This window comes from Sander vitreus, chromosome 11, assembly GCF_031162955.1.
Source record: "Sander vitreus isolate 19-12246 chromosome 11, sanVit1, whole genome shotgun sequence".
In the NCBI taxonomy this organism is placed as follows: Eukaryota; Metazoa; Chordata; class Actinopteri; order Perciformes; family Percidae; genus Sander; species Sander vitreus.
Window position 1 is genome coordinate 32,139,706 of NC_135865.1, and position 21,333 is coordinate 32,161,038.

At 40.8% G+C, this 21,333-nt stretch overlaps 1 protein-coding gene across 1 annotated transcript in view; it reads right to left on the reverse strand.

Moving 5' to 3' along the window:
- ttn.2 (titin, tandem duplicate 2) overlaps window positions 1-21,333 on the reverse strand; it is a 323,953-nt gene that overhangs the window by 183,060 nt on the left and 119,560 nt on the right. The window contains exons 80-92 of the mRNA XM_078262434.1: window positions 20,659-20,712; window positions 17,929-17,985; window positions 17,114-17,185; window positions 16,721-16,789; window positions 16,480-16,560; window positions 16,236-16,307; window positions 15,295-15,516; window positions 14,810-15,088; window positions 13,947-14,045; window positions 12,890-13,369; window positions 12,269-12,346; window positions 10,061-11,398; window positions 9,226-9,321 (exon numbers count right to left, since the gene is read on the reverse strand). Coding sequence (XP_078118560.1) covers window positions 9,226-9,321; window positions 10,061-11,398; window positions 12,269-12,346; window positions 12,890-13,369; window positions 13,947-14,045; window positions 14,810-15,088; window positions 15,295-15,516; window positions 16,236-16,307; window positions 16,480-16,560; window positions 16,721-16,789; window positions 17,114-17,185; window positions 17,929-17,985; window positions 20,659-20,712 — 2,997 coding nt within the window. The remainder of the gene's footprint in view (window positions 1-9,225; window positions 9,322-10,060; window positions 11,399-12,268; window positions 12,347-12,889; window positions 13,370-13,946; window positions 14,046-14,809; window positions 15,089-15,294; window positions 15,517-16,235; window positions 16,308-16,479; window positions 16,561-16,720; window positions 16,790-17,113; window positions 17,186-17,928; window positions 17,986-20,658; window positions 20,713-21,333) is intronic.

Sequence of the window (21,333 nt, forward strand, 5' to 3'; positions counted from 1 at the left end):
CATAACATTTTTCCTTCTATACCTCTGGAAGATTCTTGAAGGGCGACATGTTCTTTCCCTTCTGGTTGCAAAGACAAAGCTCTGGTTTCAACGATGGACTGAAGCTCCTGAGCTTCTTTATCCTTTCTGGTTATGGTTTCAACTTCCTGAGGAGGGATGTATTGGACGTCTGCTTTCAGACAAGACTGCTCAACTTGTGATTCCAATTTCGTGGTGGCACCATCTCCATATTCTGGAGAGTCTGTAGTCTTTTCCTGAACCATCTTTGGTTTGATTTTACCTGTTACTGAGGGTTGTCTGACTCTGAGCTCATGCAAAGGCATCACATCAATATCAGCTTTTGATTCTGTCGTAGCAGGTTTGTATTTTTCAGAAATCTTTGTTTTATCAACTGTCTCTTGATACATTCCCTCAGATCTTTTCTTGGGCATAACTAACTGATCTTGTTGTATTTGTTCCTGTCCAATGGCTTTTATCTCTGGTTTTACTTTATCATGAAACTCTTTTATGATTTTGTCTTTTCCTATAATTATTTCTGGCTCAGTTTTCTTGGGTTTAGCCAATTTCAGTTGCCTTTCCAAAGCATCTTGCTCTTTTGGTGTTGCCTCCAGCAGCCCTTCAACTTGTTCCTGTCTTATTTTCATTCCCTCAACAGAATACACTTTGACAGCTTGGTCCCCAACAGTGACTGTTTTTGGCCTTTCTTCTTCATCCCTAAAGTCTTGTTCAGCTGACATACTAGTTGCTCTAATGTCCTCTTTTGTCATGATTGTGCCTTTAAGAATTTCTCTTTTAGTCCGTTCTTCTGGTCCGTCAAATGTTATAAGTGATTCTTTAGATGTCACCTGAGTTGCAGGCGTTATTACAACTTTTCTTTCAATGTGTTCCAGCTTTATTTTTGTTCCTTCAGTAGGACTGACTGTTGCTATTTTATCTTTAACTGTGTCTATCTTTGACTGAATTTCTTTTACTATAACATCGGATTTATCACTTTCACGCATAGTCTGTTTTGGAAACTCTCGTACAGCTTCTCCAATTCTTGAGTATTTGTCTGAAGTACCTTGGCCTTGCTGTAATACTTTAGTGGTCAACTTTTCTCTGGTTGTTTCCACTGGAGTAACTTTGGTAGTTTTGTCACCAAGTATTTCAATCTTAGACTTGCTTTCTTGCCCTTCAGTTTGATCTAACTTTGATTTGTTATCGATTGTGGATTTGTCTTTCTTTAAAGAAACATCTTCTGACTTGGACGCCTCCGATTTGTATGCCTCAGTTTTTCCTGATGTAATGTCCCGTACTAGATCGTCAGGGGAAATATACCTTTTTGGAGTGTCTAATATAATATCTTGTTCTCTCACAATCAATGGTTTTTCATATGCAACATCCATTACAGGAGTCCTTGAAGCTTTTCTTTCTATTTGTTCCAGCTTTGGTTCTACATTCGAAGACACACTAAGAAAACGGTTCTTAATTGTGTCGGTTTTAGACTGAATTCCTTCAACTGTGACCTGTCCTTGGTCTTTTAGGGGGTCTGGTTTCTCTGTACAATCATATTTTACTTCTTTCTGTCTGGGTGAATGGTCTCTAACAACTACTGTTTTAGCATCTTCTCCTACCAATGTCTCTTGAGTCTTTTGGTGAGAAACAGCTGATGCTTCTGTCTTTTGTTGAGTTTGTTTCTGTTTTGTTATTGCATCGTCAACAAATGCCATTTTGTCCGTTTTAAATTGACTTGTGACTTCTTTTAACTGTGTATCTTCATCTGTAATCTCTTGTCTTTCAGCTAAAACTTCCATCCTTTCCTTGTCAGACTTTGTACTTTGTGCAATGTCTTTTACAAGCTTGTCAGGTATAATAAGTCTTTGGAGGATTTCTGATTTAACATCTCCATCTTTAACTATGAGATGTTTTTTAGCCACAACCTCCATCACAGGTGCAACTGAAATTGTTCTTTCAACTAGTTCCTGTTTTGTTTCCGTTAGTTCAAATGGAGTAACACTACCGTAATCATCTTTAACTGTAACGGTCTTGGACTGCACTTCTTCAAGGGAAATTCCTGTAACGTTGTCCAACTTCTGTCCTTCCTGTTTTAGGGATTTCTTTGACTGAATGTCTTTAATCTCTGTGTCTGTTACAAGAGTCTTTATTTCAGTTTGCTTTTGTTTGGTTTTTATCTCTCCAGCTGGAAGAACTTTGGTGGTTTTATCCATTGCTGTACGTTTTTCTGGAGCTTCTTGCTCCACCAAAGACTGTTGATACGTTACTTCTGGTTTGGATGCAACTGAGGCCTTTCTTTCTATTTGTTCTTGTCTTTCAGGTAATTCCTCTACAAAGGGAGAAGCCTTCTCTGTTTGATTTTGAACTACGTCTACTTTTGACATAACTTGTTCCACTGTAATGTTTTTCCTGTCCCTTAAAGACTCCTTTGTCTTTAGAGAAGCGTCATCTGACTTATAAATGTTCTCTTTTCTTGACGTAATATCTCTTACTAGCTCGTCAGGTGCGATATACCTTTGGAGAGTGTCTGATTTTACATTTCCTTCTGTCACTATCAGAGATCTTTCAGATGCAACCTCCATCACAGGTGCCAATGAAAACTTTATTTTAACTAGTTCCTGTTTTGTTTCTGTGACTTCAAATGGAGTAACACTACCATATTCATCTTTTACTACGACCATCTTGGACTGCACTTCTTCAAAAGAAGGTTTTGTACTTTTGCCTATTTTTGAGAGGCGTTTCTCTTTTAGGGATTTCTTTGTCTCGACATCTTCAATTGTAAACTTCTGCCCTTCTGTTTTAGTTTCTTCTTTCTTTTGTGAAATGTGTGCCGACTCATCTGTCGCCTTGAAGGCATCTTTTTCCATCAGTGTGTCTGTTTTTGTTGCCTCCATTACAGGATAATCTGTTGTCTTTGTTTCTATTTGTGTCTGTCTGCTTTTCATCTCTTCAGCTGGAAGAAGTGTGGTGATTTTGTCCCTTACTGGAAGTTTTTTCTACCAAAGTTTGTTCATGTGTTACTACTTCTGGCTTGGCTGCACCTGAAACCTTCCTTTTAATTTCAGATTTTGCTGGTTTAACTTTAACAATGTCTTCCTTGGTTTTGGTTTGTTTAACTGTAATATCTTTGAAAGCATCTGATATAGCATCTCCATCCTTTTACTATCTGAGATATTTCAGATGCAACGTCAATCGCAGGTGCCACTAAAAACTCTCTTTCAATTTGTTTTGTCGTGATAGTTGAAGGGACTTTGCCAGTGTCATCTCTAATTGTTTCACCTTTAATCTTGTGAGCTTTTTGGGAAACGTCATCTCTTACTTCCATCTCAGGTATAACTTCTGCCTTTGTTTCAGTCTTTTCCTGCCTTGTTTTCTTCTCTTCAAGAGGAGCACATTTGTCTGTTTTGTCCTTCTTTGTATCTCCTTTTGACTGAATTCCTTCAACAATCTTTGCTGTGTTCTCATCTCTCTTGGTCAGTGATATTTCTTTCTCTGGACGAAAGGTTTCAAATTGACTGATGTCCCCCTTTGCTGTCTCTCTGTCCCTAAACGTTCTTTCACTTCCAGCATATTTTTCTGGAGCATCAGATTTTGCATAGGTTACTTTAGGCTCAGTTGCCTCCAAGGCCGTGCTGTCAATTTGTTCCTGTCTTTTTAGGGTCTTCTTTTCGACGGGAGCCACTTTGTCCGTTTTAATTTTAACTGGTACTAGGTTGGACCTGATTTCTTCAACAGCAATCTCTCTTTCTTCTCTCAAAGAAAGGTCTTTGACCACATCCTCATATGAGATCATTTGTTGTGGAACATCTCCATCTTTATCTTGTATTGTTAGATGTTTCTCAGCCGCTTCCTTCATCACGGGTACCACTGAAGATATTATTTCAACCTCCTCCTGTTTGATTTTTGTTTTTTCAAAAGGGGTCACACTTCCGTATTCATCTGTAGCTGCGAATGTCCTGGCCTGGGCATTTTCAACTGTAATCTTTTTAGATTTGGCTGACTTTTTATCTCTCTGAACTTCATCTTTCTTATAAGAAAGTGGTTCTGATATATCACCTTTGACTGTTTCTTCAGGCCTATTTTCCTTTGCATCATCTTCCCTCAAAAATTGCTCCTGTTCCTGTCGTGTTTTCTTGTCTTCAGTCAGAGGTGTGTGCCCTTTTTTATCTTTAATCGGGAAAACACCTGCCTGATATTCTTCATCTGTTTGATCTCCAGTCTTCAGTAACTTGTGTCTTCTCTCCTTCAGGGATATGGATTTCTCTGGCACATCAAGTTCCTTATTAGCTGGTGCAAAGTCTTTGACTTCTGTCTGTTTTTCAGGAGCATCTATTACTTCCAGTTTCTTTAGAAGTCTGCTTCCATCATAGGTGCAACTAAGACATTTCTTTTAATCTGTTCCTGTGGTGTTTTGGTTTCTTTAAGAGGAGTAACTTTGAAAGTTGTATCTTTTACTGTGCTGACCTTTAGCTGGTCTTGTTCAACTATAATCTCTTGAGGCTGCTGCTGCTGTTCTTGTGGAGATACTGACTCTGTTTTATCATCAAACTCAGCACGCTTTGGGACGATTGTTTGAGTTTTTGCATGTTTCTCAGGTGCACCATCTTTAATGGGAGTCACTGTTTGAGGTTTATCCTTAACTGGGACAGACTTTGAAGGGATTTGTTTATCTGCAGTCTCGTTAGTTTTGGATAACTTGTGTCTTCTCTCCTTTAGGGATATGGATTTCTCTGGCACATCAATTTCCTTATTAGCTGGTGCAAAGTCTTTGACTTCTGTCTGTTTTTCAGCAGCATCCATTACTTCCCATTCTTTAGAAGTTTCTTCCATCATTGGTGTAACTGAAACCTTTTTTCCAATCTGTTCCTGTGTTGTTTTGGTCTCTTTAAGAGGAGTAACTTTAAACGTTTTATCTTGAACTGTGCTGACCTTTAGCTGATCACGTTCAACTATAATCTCTTGAGGTTCGGTAAATTTCTGTTGCGGTTCTTGTGGAGATACTCGCTCGCTCTCTGTTTTATCAATTTTCTCTTTCTGGACATCGTCAGCTTTACCTTTGATTGGCTTCTGCTGTCTCTGTTTTAGAGCAACTGCCTCTGGCTTTTCTTTCTCCTCAATAAAAGGCTTTCTTAAAACTTTCTTTGGCTTTGTTTTCTCCTCTTCAATGGGAACGCATTTCTCTCTGACATCTGACTGAACTTCAACTCCAACATCTTCAGATTTAAGTGGAACTTTTTCTTCTTTGTCAGTTCTAGATGGTTGATCTGTACTTGTGACCGGTTTTAAATGAATGTCTTTATCTGCAGCCTCTTTAGTTTTGGCTAACTTTAGTTTCCTCTCCTTCAGGGACATTGCTTCCTTTGGAGGAATACCATCTGCCACATGGATGTCCTCATCAACTGCTGGAAAGTCAGTCTCTCTCATCTCTGCAACATTTTCTGGAGCCTCTATTACTTCCATTTCTTTAGTCTGCTCCATTAAAGGTGCAACTAAGACATTTCTTTTAATCTGTTCCTGTGGTGTTTTGGTTTCTTTAAGAGGAGTAACTTTGAAAGTTGTATCTTTTACTGTGCTGACCTTTAGCTGGTCTTGTTCAACTATAATCTCTTGAGGCTGCTGCTGCTGTTCTTGTGGAGATACTGACTCTGTTTTATCATCAAACTCAGCACGCTTTGGGACGATTGTTTGAGTTTTTGCATGTTTCTCAGGTGCACCATCTTTAATGGGAGTCACTGTTTGAGGTTTATCCTTAACTGGGACAGACTTTGAAGGGATTTGTTTATCTGCAGTCTCGTTAGTTTTGGATAACTTGTGTCTTCTCTCCTTTAGGGATATGGATTCCTCTGACACATCAATTTCCTTATTAGCTGGTGCAAAGTCTTTGACTTCTGTCTGTTTTTCAGCAGCATCCATTACTTCCCATTCTTTAGAAGTTTCTTCCATCATTGGTGTAACTGAAACCTTTTTTCCAATCTGTTCCTGTGTTGTTTTGGTCTCTTTAAGAGGAGTAACTTTAAACGTTTTATCTTGAACTGTGCTGACCTTTAGCTGATCACGTTCAACTATAATCTCTTGAGGTTCGGTAAGTTTCTGTTGCGGTTCTTGTGGAGATACTCGCTCGCTCTCTGTTTTATCAATTTTCTCTTTCTGGACATCGTCAGCTTTACCTTTGATTGGCTTCTGCTGTCTCTGTTTTAGAGCAACTGCCTCTGGCTTTTCTTTCTCCTCAATAAAAGGCTTTCTTAAAACTTTCTTTGGCTTTGTTTTCTCCTCTTCAATGGGAACGCATTTCTCTCTGACATCTGACTGAACTTCAACTCCAACATCTTCAGATTTAAGTGGAACTTTTTCTTCTTTGTCAGTTCTAGATGGTTGATCTGTACTTGTGACCGGTTTTAAATGAATGTCTTTATCTGCAGCCTCTTTAGTTTTGGCTAACTTTAGTTTCCTCTCCTTCAGGGACATTGCTTCCTTTGGAGGAATACCATCTGCCACATGGATGTCCTCATCAACTGCTGGAAAGTCAGTCTCTCTCATCTCTGCAACATTTTCTGGAGCCTCTATTACTTCCATTTCTTTAGTCTGCTCCATTAAAGGTGCAACTAAGACATTTCTTTTAATCTGTTCCTGTGGTGTTTTGGTTTCTTTAAGAGGAGTAACTTTGAAAGTTGTATCTTTTACTGTGCTGACCTTTACCTGGTCTTGTTCAACTATAATCTCTTGAGGCTGCTGCTGCTGTTCTTGTGGAGATACTGTCTCTGTTGTATCATCAAACTCAACTGAAACCTTTTTGTCAATCTGTTCATGTGTTGTTTTGGTCTCTTTAAGAGGAGTAACTTTAAACGTTTTATCTTGAACTGTGTTGACCTTTAGCTGATCACGTTCACCTATAATCTCTTGAGGGGTGACCAGTTTTAATTGAACATCTATAACTGTAGACTCTTCAGTTTTGGCTAACATTGGTTCTTGTTTCCTTTCCTGCTTCTTTCCTTCAGTGGCATCTTGTTTTGTCAGTGATTTCATTAACATTTTCTCAACAGGGATAGTTGATGCTTTACTTTTAGTCTGTCCCTGTCTTGGTTTTATCTGTTCAGTTGGAGGAGGAACAATGTGTAATTTATCTTCAGTTTCAACAGTCTCTGGCCGGTCTTTTGGTTGGAATTGGTCTTCTACTTTAACTGATTTTTCTACTTTAGTGGTATCTTGTTTTGGGGAACAAGGCTCTACTATTGTTTGTTCCACACCTGGCTCAGTCTGTACCTGTTTTGGTTTTATCTTTTCAGTTGCAGGAGGAACCCTCTCTAGCTGGTCTTTTGGTTGGAATTGGTCTTCTACTTCAACCGTATCTTGTTGAAGGGTATAATGCTCTAGCTTAGTTTGAGGTGGCTCAGATTTAACAGATTCTTGTCTTGGTTTCGTCTTTTCTTTTGCACTAACGTGGAGAGCTGATGACGAGAATTGGTCCTCATCTTCCACCGCTGTCTGCCGTCTCACTTTCTGAGCGACTTCTCTCTTTAGAGTCCTGCTCTTTGATAAGGTTTCAGGTTTTTGAAGGTTTTCCTCTGGCATTGATACTGGACGTTTGACTTCTATCGCAGGATGATAAACTGGCATCTCTTGGTCGGGTTTCATCTCCGTTGTTCCTTCCATTGGGCTGACTTTGACCAATTTGTCTTTAAGTGTAACTACTTTGGACAAAATTGATTCAGGCAGAAGCTCTCTGATTGACTTTTCTACCGTTAAAATGAAGTCCTTTTCTTCCTTTCTTTCCTGTTCTTCCTGTTTCATGACTTGATCTTTTTCTGTGACTGCCTTCGCCTTCAAATCAAATTCTACGTCTCCTGCAGTTTGTTCTTTTTGTCTGGATGCTCGTATTGTCTTTTGATAACCCTCCTCAGGTTTCTGTAATTTGTCAGTCAGTCCTACATCTTCTCTAACATCGGTATTAGTGACAGTGACGTTTTCAGGCACGTCTTCCTTTAGTAACTCTATATCTGGGACAGCTTTAGTCAGTTCCTGGACATCTGGTTTCTTGTCTAACGTTTTCTTTTTCATAGATTCAACTTTGCCCTTTTGTATTTCTTTCTTTTGGGGACCTTTTGACACTGCAGACTGACTTTCTTCAATCTTTTGTTCAGCCTTAAGTAAAATATCTAAAGGTTTCGCTTTTGTTTCAGCCAATTCACTTTCTTGTTCTAGTCCGATTGGTTTCTCGGCCAATGGTTTCCATGTGACAGACTCTGGTGTCGCACACAGCTTTTCCTCAGATTCAACTACGCTAGGTTTGGGCGATTCCTTTCCTATTGGTTTACAAAGCTCTGAAGAATCAGTTTCTTGTGTCTTTGTGGTTATTTCAATAATTTCAGCCTCTAAAAGAATTTCTTTTTGGTCAGTTTGCCTTAATTTCGTCTGGAGATTGACTTTTTCTGAAGACATTTTGTCTGTAAAACTGCCAACTTTGGGTTTTCCAACTGATAATTTATCTTTGAGTCCCTGTGTGATAAAACCTTTCTTCCCAACGTCTGCTTCAAAAGTCACCATTTGTGTTTCTACCACCTGTTCAAGATCAGAAACAGCTTTGCATGAACTTTCTGGACTCACCGATTGACTTTCTCTGCTTTGATAAGCTTCTTTATGTTCTTTACTAACTCGTTTTGTGTCTTTTACTCCTACGCTCGCTGTTGGAGGATCTGTTTTTTGGACAGAAAGCTCTTTTTGTTTGGTAGGTTCATCCTGAACTGCCACAACCTTTTTCCTTTTTTCACTTCCTGTCAAGATGAGTTTTTCTTTAGTTTTTGGCATGACTCTTGTTTTAAAGCCCATTGTCTTAAAACCATCAGTAACAGATATATCACCACTTATTTCAGACCCTTCATCAAGTTCTTCCATCGCACTTAAAATCTCTTCTTGCCACAAAGATTTAACGCTTTCTTCTTCATCCTTGTGATACAGTTTTGCTTCACACTTTTCTCTTTCCACAACGAACATCTCTGCAGAGGAAGTTTCCTCCGGTACGAAATCCGTCTGAACTTCTGCTCTTTTCTCAGCCTTTAAAAGACCGTCAATTGCCGCTTGAGGGTGGAAGATTTTAAGAGAAAGCACCATGCAGCGGTGCCAAGAGATTAGGAAAAAAAACAAAAACACAGACAAAGACATTTGGAGTTAAACAAGACAAACACAGAGATAAGAAGAAGTCGAAGTAGGAGCTGACGGAAATACGTGCTGTTGTACCTATCTCTGCTCGCTTTCCTTTTGTGTCGACTTGTGTTTCAGGAGACAAAACGGCAGGAATCGTTGTGGGAATCGTCTCCGCCTCGACTTCTGCTTCTTTAAAGAATAATCAGGTTTTGCTTAACGTAATATATTAACATTTTAGAGAAGAAAGAAGACATAAAACCACAAAGGGATGATAAAAAAGAACCCTTTTAAAACGATGCAAAAACAAAGTGATGGAAGAGTAATTTCATATGAAGACCGTGGGTCATAAAATGAACATGAGACATTTCAACACGGTTTCATGGCAGTTCGTGAAATGGTCACGTTCATCTCGTTTTTTTCGTGGTGGTCAGCACGGAATGGGAAGCATCTATACGGAGGTTGTGTTTACGAAAAGAAGAACGGGGAAAGGACACGTCACACGCCGGGACACGATCGCCCGGTCTCCGGAGTGAAAGTTCTGTGTTGTTTGACCCATCCACCACCCTGACCAACCTCCCTGCGTGGATTTTGGCTTTTCATACTACTCCTTACCGTAGTCTTGCTGTGATCACGAAAGATGCTTCCCATTGAAATACATTAGATTAAAATTTGTGCTCACCACCATGAAAAGAAACGACATAAACGTGACCGTGTACACAAATCAATAGATTAAATAACGTGACCATTTCACAAACTGTCGTGAGACTGGGTTGGACATTTACGAATGAGAGACTGAGGCTGAAATGAAGACGCTTGCTGATTGGCCAAGATTTTGGATAAAAAAGGACAAAAGCAGCATCCAAACAAGGCATCACATAAAAGAGTTAACGATGGAAATGGATCATGATGTTAGACTTTCTCTCTGTACCTCTGGAAGCTGTTTGTGACAGCAGGATCCTTCTCTCGTCTGGTTTTGACGGTTTCGTCTGAACCGTATCCTTGATTAAAAGACTTGTTTCTTCTTTCATCTTTTCAGTTTCGACTCTCTGAGGACGGACGTCTTGGGATTCCTCTTTTTTCTCTTTGTATTCTGCGACAAACTCAAACTCAGTCTCCTGTTCAACTACTTTTGGCTTCTTAAGCTCGATATCTGTTACAGACTCTTGCGGTTTTACCGTTGGCATCACCTCTTTAGGTTTTGGTTTTTCAGAAACTTTCTCCTTTTTTGTATAAATCTTCTCATCAGATTTTAGTTTCTTTTCAGCTAGCTCAGGTTTCTTTTTCGGTGCACTAGTTTCATGTTTTTGGGTTTCTAAAATGACTGCAGGTTTAATATGAGTTTCCTCCTTTCTACTTGTTTCCTCTTCTATAATTTTTCTGTGAGTGGAACCAACTTTTGCTGGCTTGTCTTTAATCGTGACTTCTCTCTGCTGGATAGTACTTTCTGTAATCTCCTCAATTCTACGGTATCTTTCTTCCGGAATATCTGAAATGATCTCAACGTCACGATCGACTAAGTCCGTCAAAACCTTCCCTTTAATTTCCAGCGTTTGAGTTTGTTTTCTTGCTTCCATTCTGAAAACAACTGCTTTAGTTTGATCTGTGTCTGTCCCCGATGGGATCCTTTCTTTGACTAACTCAATTTCTTTGACTGTAGTCGTTTCCTCAGCTTTCCTGGCTTCCTGTTGTCTCACGTGTCTCTCTTTGCTTTCTGTTTTAATGCTCATCTCTTTCCCCTTTTTGACACTAGTTTCTTGTTTGGAAACGTCTCTCTTGTCTGGCGGCTGTCTCAATGATACGCTGTCTTTCCTCTCATCTGTAATTTCTGTTGGCGACTCGATTGTCCGGATAAAAACTCCCTCTTCGACCTTTTCGCTCGTAGGTTTACGTTGCAGCGTTGTGACATCCCTATCTCTGTCAGATTCAGATTCCTGGACAACAGTTTCTTTAGTCAACCTGGTTTCTTTAGTCAACCTGGTTTCTTTCCTTTTTGAAGAGTCAGTAACAGATATCTCGCCTCTCAGTTCGGACTTTTTATCTCTCGCTTTGTCCGTTGTACTCAAGATGTCTACTTCTGATAACGACATTGTCGTCTGGCCCAGACGCAGAGATACTTCGTCCTCGTACAACACTTCAGCGTGTTCTTCCGCCACTTCTTCGTGTTCCCACACCTCCTCCGTGGGCGACGCTTTCTCCGTCATGTAATACACTTCCTGTATCTTCTGAGCACCTTTTCTTCGCTCGATCTTGACGAGACTCGTCGTCGCTGGAAGTTTTTTAAGAGGCATTGAAGAAGAGGCGTCATGCAACGGCGCCAAGAGGTGACAACACAAACACAAAGACAAAGCATTAGAAAGAGTTAGAAGAGAGACAACACAGAGATTAAGTCAATGGCTAATGCTCGAGTTAAAGCGTAACTCTCGCCAAAATGCAATCTAAGGTATTTTTGTGAATGTACCTGAGTCAAACTTTCATTTAAAAGCATATTTAGGACGGAAGCACCACTTTTAAGATTGACCGTATTCTCGTTTTCTGTCAAATGGCCTTTTGAATGGGAGTGCTAGTGGCATTACTATGATAGCATCAAAATTACTATTTTTTAAACACTAAGAAGGCTCGACACAAAATGAGATTTTGCTCCAAGTATCACCAGGGGCTCTACACATGAACTTGAGCATTGAGAACATTGTTTATGTTCACAGAGTTACAAAAAACACAGGTTTTGAACAACTCACGTTAGCAGTTGTTGTTTACGCTCGCCTCCATCTTGCCAGTCAAAAAGTATCTGTGCACACAAACATTGTTCTCAATGCTGGAGTTCATGTGTAGAGCCCCTGGTGATACTTGGAGCAAAGTCTCATGTTGTGTCGAGCCTTTTTAGTGGTTTAAAAATGTTGATTTTGATGTGATCATAGTAGTGCCCCTAGCATTCCTATCAAAAGGCTATTTGACTGAAAAACAAGAATACGGTGAATCTTAAAAGTGGCGTTTCCGTCCTAAATATGCTTTTAAACGAAAGTTTGACTCGGGTACATTCACAAAAAGACCCTAGCTTGCATTTTGGCGAGAGTTACGCTTTAAAGATTAAGATGCTGTTAAAGTACTCCATCGGGTTTTTATTTCAGATGGCCGGTACCTTTTTCTGGAGGAGAAACTTTTTTCTCTGGTTCAACCTCTGAGGGCAGAATCTTCTCGATCTTCTTAGTTTGTATTTCTTTTTCTTTTTTTTTTAAAGAATGGAAGAATCCGTTTTGAATCCAAGATGGTGCGTGAGATCGTAAAGAGATCATTTTAAAAGAAGAGGGGGTTTAGACATTTAACAAACAAACAGAAAAACATGAAAGAACACAAAACACATCAAGAAATAAGAGACCAAAGAGCAATGTAAGATTTTACAAAACCTTTAAAAGAATCGGCATTAGTTCAGTTTGTGACTAGTGTGAATAGATAGATGGATGGATGGATGGATGGATAGATAGATTGGAAGAATAGTAAATGCATGGAATTTCTTTGGAGACAGATTTTTGACTAAATTAACTGTTTCCTGGTTCGATTCGATTCCAGGCTTTGGTCGTCTTTAAATTTGCCTTCAATTGTCATTTTGCACAATGAACCAAATCCAACATTTGATTTTCGTTGAGTGTACAGTTAGATGTGTATAGTAAGTGTAACTGTCACTGGACTGTTGCCGATAGTTCACATGCAAGAAGGAGACACAAAGAGAGATAGAAAGAGTGGAAGTCTGCCTCGGATGTACCTTCAGGAAGAGTTTCTTCTGCCTCTCGTTTAGCTTTCGCTTCAGGCAACTTCTCAGGTCTTTTATCTACAGAGATCTTCTCTGTTTGTTTCTTAGAAACCAGTTCAGGTTTTACTTCCTCAGGAGTCTCGTCTGCAGACACCTTGGGAGGAACTTTTACAGGCTTCCTCTCGGGAAGAGCTTTCTCTGCTAACTTTTTCTCCAATGGTCTTTCTGGAACTTTCTCAGGTAATTTTTCAGGCACCCTCTTTGGAGTTTCCTCCATTTTTCTCTCCGGTGCCGGTACTTTCTCCACGACCCTTTCGGGGGTCTTTTCCTTCACCTCGGCTTTCCCTGGAGGCTGCCTCGCAGGAACTGCTTGGGGTATTTTATCAGGCTGCCGTTCGGCTTCAGTCTCCGACACAACTACCTCTTCAAACACCTTCTGAGGTATTTGTTCAGGCACCGCTTCAGGTACCAGTTTAGGTTTGGGCTTCAAAGCTTTAAGAGGGTTTGACACAAAAACATGCATAAGACATGACTATAAAGATTTGAAGAAATGTTCTGGCGCACAAATAAATATGCATTTAAACACAACAGGGAGTTACTTTACTCAGTTACCCTTCTTAAAAGTTTCTGTCATAGGAAAGAGTTTATTAATAGTTAATACGTTGTTGGTCCTTGCCCATTTAAGTTATTTCTTTTTGTTAAACATTTTTTGTTCTCAGATGTTTTTAGGATACCAGTTTTGTTGTATTTAATTTCATTGTTCATGGTTTTTTTCTGAAAAGCAATTTGTAACCTTGTTAAGAAAAGTGCTATAGAAATAAAGTTTATTCAACAGCATATCAAATTATATCTTTAAGCAGAATGTTCTTAAGTGCTGCTAGTTTGTCGTGAGATTTGGCACCAAAAATCAACGAGAATCATCCTCTGGGAATCAGAAAATCGGTTGCCGTATCATGTAAACGTATCACGGTAATCTGAGTAACATAAACCCCCCGCTTGTTTAAAACAGACTCAGAAAACAAGAAACCAAACAAAAGTCAAGGAAAGATCCCCAGGAACACTAAAGTACCTCTCTCTTTCTTAGTCGGCTCTTCTTTGGGAGGAACGACGGCAGCTTCTGGTTTCTTGGCTGCTTTTGGAAGCTCTGGTGTTTTTTCCTCCACATGAACTTTAAAGAGTATATTATTCACAGACGTTAGAGGCTTTTCAATGAATTTAAGCTGAGCAGTGTTGTTAAGAGACACTCTATCGAGTGCAAGACGAGAAAAACTCAACTGAATGCAACAAACATGGCGTGCAGCCCCATCGTAACATCCCAGTAACCAAAGTTAGACAAAACCAAATCCACAGAAGTTGAAGAGAGTTTAAGATGCAAGATGTAAGAGTTTTGGTTTTAGTTTGACGGGTTATGGTGAAGATGAAGCTCGCACAAGCTAGCCTGGTTTTACACCAGACCCTTCTCAGTTGTAACTGAGAAGGGTCTGGGCAAGCTTCGTTCACAGCCCATTTCCAACGGACGCCGCTCAAATGCCTCTGGGCGCAATTGGATAGTCCTTCAACCAATCAGACCAACGATCTGGGTGACGTAGCAGTGACAGCAGCATCAGCAGGTTGCTGCGCTTCGGAGGCCGTCATTTTGAATGTAAACAAAAAGCTGCTCGCTGTCGCAATGGTTGTGATTGGTGCATCAATTTGGAAAAACTGGAAATGGGCTTGAATGGACTCTTGGCCAGACCGACTTGCAGAGCAAATCTAAAATTTCCCGGAAGTTCGTCAGTTTTTTCCCAGGCTACGCACAAACTAAACTAAACACTAAAAAATGTCAATAAACACTCGTGAAACATCACTCCAGATGAGTTAAAGTTGGATAGTTTGAGTTAAGAAGATTAAGAAAAACTCTGAGACCACATCTCAGTCAGAGATGTTGTGTACCTTTCTTCGGAGGTTCCTTTGGTGCCGGTGTCGGCTCTGGTTTGGTCTTTGGAGGTTCGGGTTTTGGTACTTTCCTTTCAGGTTCAGCTTCTTTCACTGCCGGTTCTGGTTTGGGGACCACTTTCGGTTCTGTCTTCGTTACGAGAAGCTCAGGTTTACCGACTTCTGCTTTTGGTTTTTCTGGTTCTGGTTTGGCTTTTCGAGCTTCTGGTTCGTGCTTCTTTACTGCCGGTTCAGGCTTGATCTGTGCCAGCTCTGGCTTTGCGGCCTCTTCGGGGACTTAAAGCAACAGTTAGTTTAGATAAAGAGCAAAAAAAGACATCTGGGAGAAACAGAAATTCAAAGATTCGCTTCCACACTCGAAGCTAAGCCAACACAGTTCAGACATCTTCAGACACAAGACAGAGAAACACACACACAGTTAGACTCAACCGTCCTTAAAGTCTTTAAAATCAACAATACACATCCAAACAAAGCAGAAATACCTTTGGATGGCGGTGTTGCCGGCTTCTTTAGCGCTGGCAGCTTAACTTCAGGTTCAGGCTCGACCTTCGCCGCCGGTTTGGCTTCAGGTTCTGCTTTTGGAGCCGGTGTTGGCTTAGGCTTTGATTCAGGTTCTGCTTTGGGTTTGGGTTTGGCTTCAGGCTCAGGCTTAGCTGCAGGCGCCACTTTTTTGGGCTCAGCTGGCACCTGAGGCTTGGGCTCATCTTCAGGTAGGTAACACAGACATTAGCATGTTAGCATTAGTTCGTGGAAGCATCTAAGAGTTGGTCAAGAGAGAGAGACGGGATTTTTCCACCATTATAAGGTTTAGGTAAAGTACGCAATCCAAATGAATGAAACTTAAGGACTTCTCTAAGATCTAACGATTGTAGTCGGACTTCTTTAGCTTTAAGTTTTGTCTTTAAGCTTTTGGAGTGTTATTTATTTATAATCTGCTCTAGCTTTTCCAACGTTTCAGACACAGATATGGAGATAAAACGGTCCAAAATGATGTGAAAAAGAGATACAAAATGACAACAAAGAGATGACAAATGACCACAGAGACCCAAAACAACCCCAAAGAAAACAAAAATGACCAAAACGAGACACAACACGACTACAAAGAGACGCAAAATGTATTGAAAAATGTAACATTTTCTTGAGGAAGGACGCTAAACCCCCCCACCAAATACATGCACCTAAGTCTTCCACAAAGCCAGGGGAAACACTAAGAGAGTGAGATGACACTCAACAGATACACAATAAAGAGTGAAGCTAAGAGCGGTATCACATTAAAACTACATACAACACAAATACAGGGAACAAAGTAAGATTGAAGTCAGAAAATCAAGACGAGACAGACATTAAGAGGTGAGAAGCTACGTAGCGGTGAACACAAGTAAGCTGCTACTAAAGATGCTGCAAACAACAGGAAGTAAAGTACCTTTCTTTGGCACTCCAGGCTTCTCTGCAGGCAGCGAGGGAGCAGCAGCGGGCTTCTTAACCTCCTCTGGTTCTTTTAAGATACATTCAAACACACGATTAACCAGAAAATCAGAAAGAAAACCAGACAACGAAAGGAACAAGAACTGAATCTGAACCACATCGTAACAGAATAGTCAAAGAAAAGGACAGTGTCATCTGCAAAGAGGTTTAGTAGATAGATGTTATAAATCACATATCTCTACCTTTGGCCACGGGAACTATCTTCTTCTCTGGGACTGAAACTGCAGGAATCTTTTCCTCCACTGGCTTTCTGGCTTCTGGTACTTCAACAATGTCAGTAAAATGAAGTGAAATTTCACAACATAACAACATTAAGTGAAAGATCACACAGACACAATAACGTTAAACTATTTCAAAAGTGTATAGATTGTATAGAATGTATTATTAGACAGGTACATGCCAACATCACAGGTATGTTGGTACCTTTTGGTGGTGACGGCTCCTTCACAGCTGCAGTTGGCTTTTCTTCGGGTTTTTTCTCAGCTTTGGGAACTTAAAAGACACCGATTTGTGTTAGCAACACAAGAGATACGCTGTGCATTCACAGGTGAAGCAAAGAAGTGCAGCGGAAGATAATAAGACAGAAAAAGCAACTACAGAAAAGGATGAGAAGACAGAAAAAAGCAACAAACTACAGTTGATAATGTAATGAGTCTTTCTGTAGGAAGAACTAAAAGTAAGAGAGTAAAGGAAAGGCATGAACACGAAGCAGCAGGACAAGACAAAACAGTCAAAGATTTTAGTAGCGGAGGACGGACGAATAAGTTTGCATTTTCTGCTGAGCTGCGGCTGGAAGAGGTTCAGGTTTTTTGGTACCTTTTGTTGGGAGTTCCTCTCTCAGGTCAACTTTCTTGGTCTCTACTTTCTCCTCAATGGCAACTCTGGCAGCTAGTGGGAAAACAAGAAAACAGAAAAACATCCAGAATCATCATCACTGTCAGAAAACATTACAGTCTGAAGTTACGACAGTAAAACCAACCTTTTCTCACGTTTAAAAGATAAATAATGATTGTAATGAAGTCTGTTTCCATTCAAATTGTTGAATCAATCGTACCCTGAAGGCTCTAGAAGAGTAGTAAGTAAGTAGTAAGAGTAAGTAACTACAGTTTTTTGGGTGGAAAAAATGGTGTTATTTAAATTACAAAAAAAAACTTAAATAGTGTCACTGATGTAACTCTGCGTCCCATTTAAATTTAGGGCGGGAAAGTCAGGCAATTCTAGACAATTAACTACGTAAGATTCTTACAGACAATAACTTTAAATATTGTGAGAAGAATCAGAAACAACCTTATCGTACCGTTATGTTAACCATAAACCAAATAGAAGTGAAATACAACGCAAAAGCAAAAAATTTACTTATTATCTACACCCATGCATTCGGAGTGAGAAATTAAGCACTTTAGGAGGTAAGTAGAAGCTGTAAAAAATAACCAAATTAACCTCAGACTGAAGTTAAGGAACCAAGAGAAGTTATTGGAAAAACGGTAAGAGACAGGAAGACAAAATTGAAAGAGGATAAGGACATCAAGTCAAAAGAGGGAGCCATGGCTATGAGCGGCTCAGACACACACACACACACACACACACACACACACGGGTATTAACAGACATGTGTAACTGGGATCCGATACCTTTGGCTGTGGACACCTGTTGTATTACCGTCTCTTCTGTCCAGCTCTCAAACTTCTCTGAAGGTGCGACAGAAGACGACAAACGTGAGACACTTTGTGCTCGGAAACTCCGGATGCCGTTTCACAGTTTAACAAAGTCACAGATCTAAATGTCAGCCTGGACTGCCAGAAACTATTTCGATGAGTTTAAGTGTCCTGATAACGCTCAGCTGAGTTTAAACTTCCAGATCGACCAGACGAGAGACTTTGACTGTGAAATGGCGACACACGAAGTGAGTAAGTGTGTGATGGAGATGGAAGATGGGATTGGAGTTAAAAGAGTGAAAAAAGAAGAACACATCCTCAAAGGTCGGACACAAACAAACATGTAAAAACCAACGAAGAGTTTGATATTAAGCCTGCGTGTGCAGAGATCAGTCAGACGACACAATGACAGAGTTATGATGAACGGAAGAGGCAGATTTGGGTAAATTCACATTCTGAGACACTTTCTATTGAGCTTGAATTGAGAGAAATAAATGACTTAATTATTATAATTATTATTATAATTAAGGATAGATGGCTTATTTGTTTACTGATGACTTTTACATGAATTTAGTTATTCTTTGGTCCATGTTTTCCAAGAGAATGAGGGCGTTTTCACACCTGTAGTTCGTTTGATTTGGTCCAAGTTGACGAGTTTGTAAACTTGGAGCGATTTCCCCGTTTGGTTTTGGTTTCGTTTCATACCTGGAAAAATCCAAGTGTACTAAAATGCGTCATTACAAATCAGGCAAGAATGTTCCCTAGGGCGGGAGCAAGAAAGTAAATACAGGAAGAAGGTTCTGTGCGTCTCCGTGGTCAAACCAGCTCATTGCATTTAAATAATCAGACATTGTTTGGCGAGCAACATTTCTACGTCTGCTCTGGTCACCGAGACTTCGCTCTGCTCTGCCAGCGTCTGTCTCCAACTTTAGCGGCAGCTGGTTGACTGCAGTCTGTTTCTGAGAGAGAAACATTGAAGCGGCTACAGTTTGCTGCTCTGCTGCATCACAGATTGCTAAATACACCTGACTACAGGAGACATCAGCTCAGACTGCTGAACACACCTGACTACAGGAGACATCAGCTCAGACTGCTGAACACACCTGACTACAGGAGACATCAGCTCAGACTGCTGGACACACCTGACTACAGGAGACATCAGCTCAGACTGCTGAACACACCTGACTACAGGAGACATCAGCTCAGACTGCTGAACACACCTGACTACAGGAGACATCAGCTCAGACTGCTGGACACACCTGACTACAGGAGACATCAGCTCAGACTGCTGGACACACCTGACTACAGGAGACATCAGCTCAGACTGCTGGACACACCTGACTACAGGAGACATCAGCTCAGACTGCTGGACACACCTGACTACAGGAGACATCAGCTCAGACTGCTGGACACACCTGACTACAGGAGACATCAGCTCAGACTGCTGGACACACCTGACTACAGGAGACACCAGCTCAGACTGCTGGACACACCTGACTACAGGAGACACTAACTCAGACTGCTGGACACACCTGACTACAGGAGACATCAAATCAGACTGCTGGACACACCTGACTACAGGAGACACTAGCTCAGACTGCTGGACACACCTGACTACAGGAGACATCAGCTCAGACTGCTGGACACACCTGACTACAGGAGACATCAGCTCAGACTGCTGAACACACCTGACTACAGGAGACACCAGCTCAGACTGCTGGACACACCTGACTACAGGAGACATCAGCTCAGACTGCTGGACACACCTGACTACAGGAGACATCAGCTCAGACTGCTGGACACACCTGACTACAGGAGACATCAGCTCAGACTGCTGGACACACCTGACTACAGGAGACATCACCTGACTACAGGAGACACCAGCTCAGACTGCTGGACACACCTGACTACAGGAGACACTAGCTCAGACTGCTGAACACACCTGACTACAGGAGACGTCAGCTCAGACTGCTGGACACACCTGACTACAGGAGACATCAGCTCAGACTGCTGGACACACCTGACTACAGGAGACACCAGCTCAGACTGCTGGACACACCTGACTACAGGAGACATCAGCTCAGACTGCTGGACACACCTGACTACAGGAGACACCAGCTCAGACTTGCGGAGTATAAATATAGTTGGTGCGGTTCGATGTCAGATCACGTTGTTACCACAAACAAACCGCTCCAGAGTTGGATTGAAAGCGTACCGAGACCACCTCTTCAAGCAGGTCTCGGTACGGTTGTTTGGTCCGCTTTTGGTGAACACCCGAGTGTGACTGGCCTGTTCCCACCTGCCCAAACGGACCGCACCAGCGGGACAAACGAACTCTAGTGCGATTCAACCGAACTAAACGAGGCAGTTGTGAAAGCGCCTTAGGTTCTTACAGTCATGTCTTATAGTTCCTGTTAAAACTGTAGTTTCGATAAAGATTAAGTTTTAAAAGCACCTTTCTTTCAGACAACAAATCATCATCAAACTTTTCTTAATCCTTATTATTTGTCCTTATTTATTGTACTTTTCTGATGTGCAAAATAAAGACTAAATATTCCGAGGAAGATACAGTATGTGCTAGGATTGATCGCTCTGAATGAATGATTTCATCTAGTTTTTCCCAGATCTGCTCTGATGGTTTGATGGGATGATGAAGATGATGATGATGAAGTTTGAGTGAAAAAGAAGAAATACAACATGTTGTACCTCTCTGCTCCACCTTCACCTCTTCTTCATAGTGATACGAATATTCAGCCGATTCTTGAGAAAGCAAAAACGTTGTTTTGTTTCCGTCATTAAAAACAAAGACAATAGTTTTCATACGTGGTGAGAAATATGGATTAGTTTGACTGTCAGTGAGAGATTACAACAGTAAACAATGTAAATGAATTGTGTTTTCACACAGCGGTGTTAAATCAAAACTGTTATTTAAGTATATGACAAATAAAATCACTTTCATGTTAATTTATTTTTGGTAAAAGATATACCATATTTTCCGGACTATAAGTCACACTTTTTTTTCATAGTTTGGCTGGTCCTGAAAATGAGGAAAAATCCAAACTTTAAGGACACCAATTTTGGTTGTATTTCAGTTAGTCTGATAGCTGGTTTGATTTGCATTGAGAGATGATTTTATGGAAAGTACCCCATGCCAATCTCTAGGTATGGTGAAGGGTATGTGATGATGGGGGGGTATGGTGAAGGGTATGTGATGATGTGGGGGGTATGGTGAAGGGTATGTGATGATGTGGGGGTATGGTCAAGGGTATGTGATGATGTGGGGGGTATGGTGAAGGGGATGTGATGATGTGGGGGTATGGTGAAGGGTATGTGATGATGTGGGGGTATGGTGAAGGGTATGTGATGATGGGGGGGTATGGT